Source organism: Apteryx rowi, unplaced genomic scaffold, assembly GCF_003343035.1.
Source record: "Apteryx rowi isolate R43461 unplaced genomic scaffold, aptRow1 scaffold_1581, whole genome shotgun sequence".
NCBI classification, from domain to species: Eukaryota; Metazoa; Chordata; class Aves; order Apterygiformes; family Apterygidae; genus Apteryx; species Apteryx rowi.
Window position 1 is genome coordinate 8,852 of NW_020447843.1, and position 4,701 is coordinate 13,552.

General features: G+C 75.1%; 2 protein-coding genes across 2 annotated transcripts; both read left to right on the forward strand.

The window, feature by feature from the left end:
* The first annotated feature begins 570 nt into the window (after window positions 1–570).
* Window positions 571–2,545, forward strand: GPANK1 (G-patch domain and ankyrin repeats 1). The gene is made up of 3 exons (XM_026059507.1): window positions 571–873; window positions 1,216–1,917; window positions 2,003–2,545. Exons 2-3 carry the CDS (start codon window positions 1,241–1,243, stop codon window positions 2,448–2,450), a joined length of 1,125 nt encoding a protein of 374 aa, XP_025915292.1. The 5' UTR covers window positions 571–873; window positions 1,216–1,240; the 3' UTR covers window positions 2,451–2,545.
* A 492-nt stretch (window positions 2,546–3,037) lies between these two features.
* NFKBIL1 (NFKB inhibitor like 1) lies at window positions 3,038–4,203 on the forward strand. The gene is made up of 3 exons (XM_026059509.1): window positions 3,038–3,098; window positions 3,203–3,367; window positions 3,572–4,203. The coding sequence occupies exons 1-3, from the start codon at window positions 3,053–3,055 to the stop codon at window positions 4,156–4,158; spliced, it is 798 nt and encodes a 265-aa protein (XP_025915294.1). The 5' UTR covers window positions 3,038–3,052; the 3' UTR covers window positions 4,159–4,203.
* Window positions 4,204–4,701: the final 498 nt, after the last annotated feature.

Below are 4,701 nucleotides of genomic sequence, written 5' to 3' on the forward strand. Positions count from 1 at the left end.
GGCCGCGCAGCGCCAACCCTCCCCGCAGCAAGGCCGCCCTGCGCCGCGCCGCCCCGCGCATGCGCCGCCGCGGGGGCCGCCGGGAACTGGAGTCCGCGACGACCCGGAAGCCGCCCCCGCCGCCGGCCAATCGCGGGACGCCGCTCGGCCGCTGGCCAATCGCGGACCGCCGCTCGCCTACAGCTCCCGGCGGCCCCCGCGCGGGCGGAGCGGGGTGGGAGAAGGCGCCCTCTACCACGTGACGCGGCGGGGGACTACGGCTGCGCGATCTGCCGCCGGCGCCGGTCACGTGGGCCGGCGCACAGCACGGCGGGAGTTGTAGTCCTGCGGCTCCGCCCCTGCCAGAGAGGTGAATGGCGCGGCGGGGGGCTGAGAACTACAACCACGCGGAGGGGGCCCGTTACACCCCGCTAAACACCGCGAGAGGAGGCAGGGCCTGCGCTAAGTGGGCGTGGCTTAGCCTTAATCGGCAAAAGGGGCGTTTCTACAGGCAGCAACCTTAACTCCGCTGTTACCATGACCACGGGGCGGGGGCGAGCCCGCGGGGGGGCGGGGCCTCGCACGCCCCGCCCCGCGTTACCGTCGTTGTAGCCGAGGGTGGTCCAGCGGCGGCCGGGCCGGGGCCGCGCCCGCGGCTCCCGCTGACACATGGTCCCGGGACGCCTCCGGGGCGGACGGCGGCGCCGCGCGGGGGGTTGTAGGGGCCGCGCCAACGGCGCCAACGGCCCCCGGGAGGTGCGCGAGCACGCGCATGCGCTAGGCGCGGGGGGGGGAACGCGCATGCGCACGCTCTCCCCGCCCCTCCCCGTCCCCCAGTGGTGCGCATGCGCGCCGGAGCGCGGCGGCCTGGCGCTCTGCTCCGCCGTCTCTATGGTGAGTTGGGGGGCTGGAGGGGGGCGGCTTGCCCCGATGTGGGGCTGCTCCCCCCGGGGATCTGCCCCATCGCCGGGGGGGCCTGGATCTGCCCCATGGCCCCCTACTCGGGGCCTGGATCTGCCCCATCGCCCCCCCCCGGGGCCTGGATCTGCCCCATCGCCCCCCCCTTGTGCTTATCCACATCCCTGGGCCTGGCCCTTCCATAGGGCCCTGCCCCACGTCCCCCCCCAGTGCCGGGGCCCGTCCCAAACCCCCTTCTCTAGGGCGACCCCCCGCCAGGGCCCTGCCCCACATCCCCCCGACCCCCCCGTCCTGACCCGGCCTCTCCCCTTGCCTCAGCGCTGAGCCGCCGCCGGGCCCCGCCATGGCCCAGCTCATCGCCTTCACTCGCGCCCGGGACGAGACCGACTGCTGGAAGGACGGACACCTCCAGAAGCGCCCCGCCGCCCCCGAGCAGCCCGGTGGCCTGGCTGGCGACGAGGCACGGCGCTTCTATGAGAGCCTCCTGGCCGGGGAGGACGGGGCTGGCCCCTCCGAGCCCCCCCAGGCCTCCTCCGAGCCACCTCCGACCTCCTCCGAGCCACCTCCGACCTCCTCTGAGCCCCCCCAGGCCTCCTCCGAGCCACCTCTGACCTCTTCCAAGCCTCCCCTGGCCTCCTCCGAGCCTCCTCCAGCCTCCTCGGAGCCGCCTCCACCCCGCTGCAAGCCCCCCGCGGCCCCGCCAGGCCCCACCGACACCCGCCAGGGCAACGCGCTGCTGAAGGCGGCTCAGGAYGGCGACCTGCGCACCCTGCGGCGGCTGCTGGAGAAGGAGGGCTGCGACRTCAACTACCGGGACGGCTTCGCCTGGACCGCGCTGATGTGCGCAGCCCGTGCGGGGCGGGCGGCCGCCGTGCGCTACCTCCTGCGCCGCGGGGCTGCCCGGGTGGGCGTCCGCGAGGCCGGGGGCTGCGATGCCGCCAGGCTGGCCGAGGACGCCGGGCACCGCGGGCTGGCGCRGCTGCTGCGCGAGTGGCAGCCGGAGCCGCGGGAGGTGCCACGGTAAGTCGGTGCCCGGGCGGCGGCGGCGGTGGCAGGGCCGGACAGGCACCTGCAGCCGCCCCGATGCCTCCTCTCCCTGCTGCAGGCCGGCCCCAGCGGAGCGGCGCTTCTGCAGCGTCTGCGGGACGCACTACACCGAGGAGAGCGCGGCGCAGCACGAGCGCTCCACTGCCCACCTCTTCAGCCGGGGCGACCCGGCGCCGCCCGCCCGCTACCACATCCCCGAGACCAACGTTGGCTTCCGGCTCCTCGTCAAGGGCGGCTGGGACGGCCGCGCTGGGCTGGGCCCCGCTGGCGACGGGCGCCGCTTCCCCGTGCAGACCCTCCTCAAGCGGGACCACCAGGGCCTGGGCTGCCCCAGCACCCTCCGGCCCCGCGTCACCCACTTCGAGGCCCGCGACGCTGCTGCCGTGGCCGAGCCGCCCAAGCCACGGGCTGAGCGGGCCGGAGCAGCGGGGAAGCGCCAGGCCCAGCGCCGGGAGGCCGCCGCACGGGCCTGGGAGCGCGACCTCCGCGCCTACATGGGCCGCTGAGCGCCAGCGGCCCCGGCCGCCAGGGCCTGCCCCAGCCCCCCTCCCACTGGCGGCGCAATTGGGGCAGAAACCCAGCTTCCGCGTGCTGGGCAACGCAGCCGGCGCTGCCCGGGCCTCCGGAGCTGCTCGGGCCTCCGGAGCTGCTCGCTGCGGCGCTGCTGGTGAGTCTGATCTGCCGGGGCGCAGCGTAACCCTGGCGCGACGTGGTGTCGGGGGTCTGCAGTGCCGCTCTGGGCCCCCGAATCGCCCCCAGCCCGGGGCCGGCCCTCACTGCCCCCRTTGACCCTCCCTGTTCCCCCTCGTTCGCCCTGCGGATCCCCCGTTGATTACCYGTCGATCCCTGTTCGTCCCGTTCACCCCAGTGATCCCCATTGCTCCCCACTGATCCCCCTTCACCCCGGAGACCCGCTCAGGGTCCCCTCGTTCACCTCACTGCCCCTCTGGTCCCCCTTGGCCCCCGTTGACACCCTTCCCCTCCCCGCGCGGTTCCCTCCGAGCCACCAGGCGGCGCTGCCCTGCGCCCTCCCCGCCAGTGACGCCACTTCCGCCCTTCCCTGTCGCCACTTCCGCTCCCTCCGGGGCCGCTTCCGCCCGGGGCCTCCATGGGCTCCCGCCGGCGGCGCCGGGCCCCCGGCGAGGGGCACCGCGGTGAGCCCCTTCCCCCCCCCCGGGGGCTCAGACCTCCGGTCCTGCTGCCCCCTCCCCCCCCCGGGGGCCCAGGCGTCCGGGTGACCTTTCCCCTTTGTCCCCAGGAGAGCAGGAGCCCCCCGCGCCCCCGCGGCGCCGCTGCCCGGAGCCGGAGGTGCCCCGCGGCTGCCCCCAGCCCCCCCCGGAGCCCCCCAGCCCGGACGGCGGCTGGCACCAGCGGCTGCTCCAGGAGTGGGAGGACGAGTGTGGTGAGCCCCAGTGCTACCGAGGTACGGCTGCCCCACAGCTGCCCCGTGGCAGCCCCACGGTGGGCCCACATCCTCCCTCGGCCATGAGGCCTCCGTCTCCGTTCTCATGGTCCCAGGGAGACCCCCTTGCCTGCAGCGGGGCTGCCGGGGGGGTGCTGCCTGCCCCACAGAGCCCCGCTCCCCACACCGTGGGGCTGGCTCAGCCCTCCCCTCTCTCTCGTGCAGAAGACTTCGCCGTGCCGGAGCCAGAGCCCTATGACGCCTGGGCTGACCGCATCGCGGAGGAGCACCGCCGCAAGCAGAGCCGCCGGGGCGGCCTCGACGCTGCCGGGGGCGCCCCGAAAACACCGCGCGGCCCCTTGCCCCGGCACCGCGCGGCCGAATCCCAGCTCTATTGGCAGCGCCAGCGTGAGAAGGAGGAGCAGGTGCGGCGAGCCCAGGCCCAGCGCGCCAGGGGGGCCCCCAAACCCAGTGCCCGGGAGCCCCCCGAACCTGGCACCCGGGAGCCCCTTAATGCCCAGGAGCCCCCTGAACCCGGCACGCTGCTCCGCTACGATGACATCCCCTGGCCCTGCGCAGGTGGGGGGCCCGAGGCCATGGCAGCGGCGGCGCTGGCAGCCGCCCCGGCCCCCCCCACCGGCGCCCCCGGGCCCTACCGGCGCCTGCTGCGGCAGCAACGGGCCCGCTGGCACCCCGACCGCTTCGCCCAGCACTGGGGCGGCCGCCTGCACCCCCGGGACCGCCAGCGGGTCCTGGCCACCGTCACCGCCCTCTCGCAGGCCCTCAACCGCCGGGCTGACGCCGCCAAGTGACACGCGGGGCAATAAACGGGGTGTCTGTCCCCCCCTCGGCACCCACGGTGGCTTCTCTGGTGGTTCGTGTGCAGGCTGGACGCGCTGTGGGGTGCCGAGATTGGAGGCGCGGGGGGCCGCGGGCCGGGTTTCAGGGCGGAGGCGCCGGTTTCGGCGGGGGAGAGGCGCTGGAGCTGACGAAAGCTCCTGGCGCGGCTTTGCCTGAACCCGGGCCGTTGTGCACCGAAACGAGGGCGCCGACTTCTCCTTTCTCTGGCAGGTTTCCTCCCGCCGCGGCCCCCCCGTCCCCGCAGGCCACATCCGGCCCCGGGGCTTTTTCTGCCACGGCCCCGACCGCTGGCAAACGGCGCCGGGGGCAGACGAGCCGCCCCCGGGGTAGTTAACGGTTGTCAATAAATAACGAGGCTGTGGGGGGTGCGTCATGGTTCAGCGGGTAATTAGTGGTTGGCAACTTCGTTAGCTTGTGTCCCCCTCGGGGTGCTGCAGCCTTGAGGAGCTGGGAGAACCATAGAGTTGGCAGTAGGGTGGAGAGAATAACTCAGG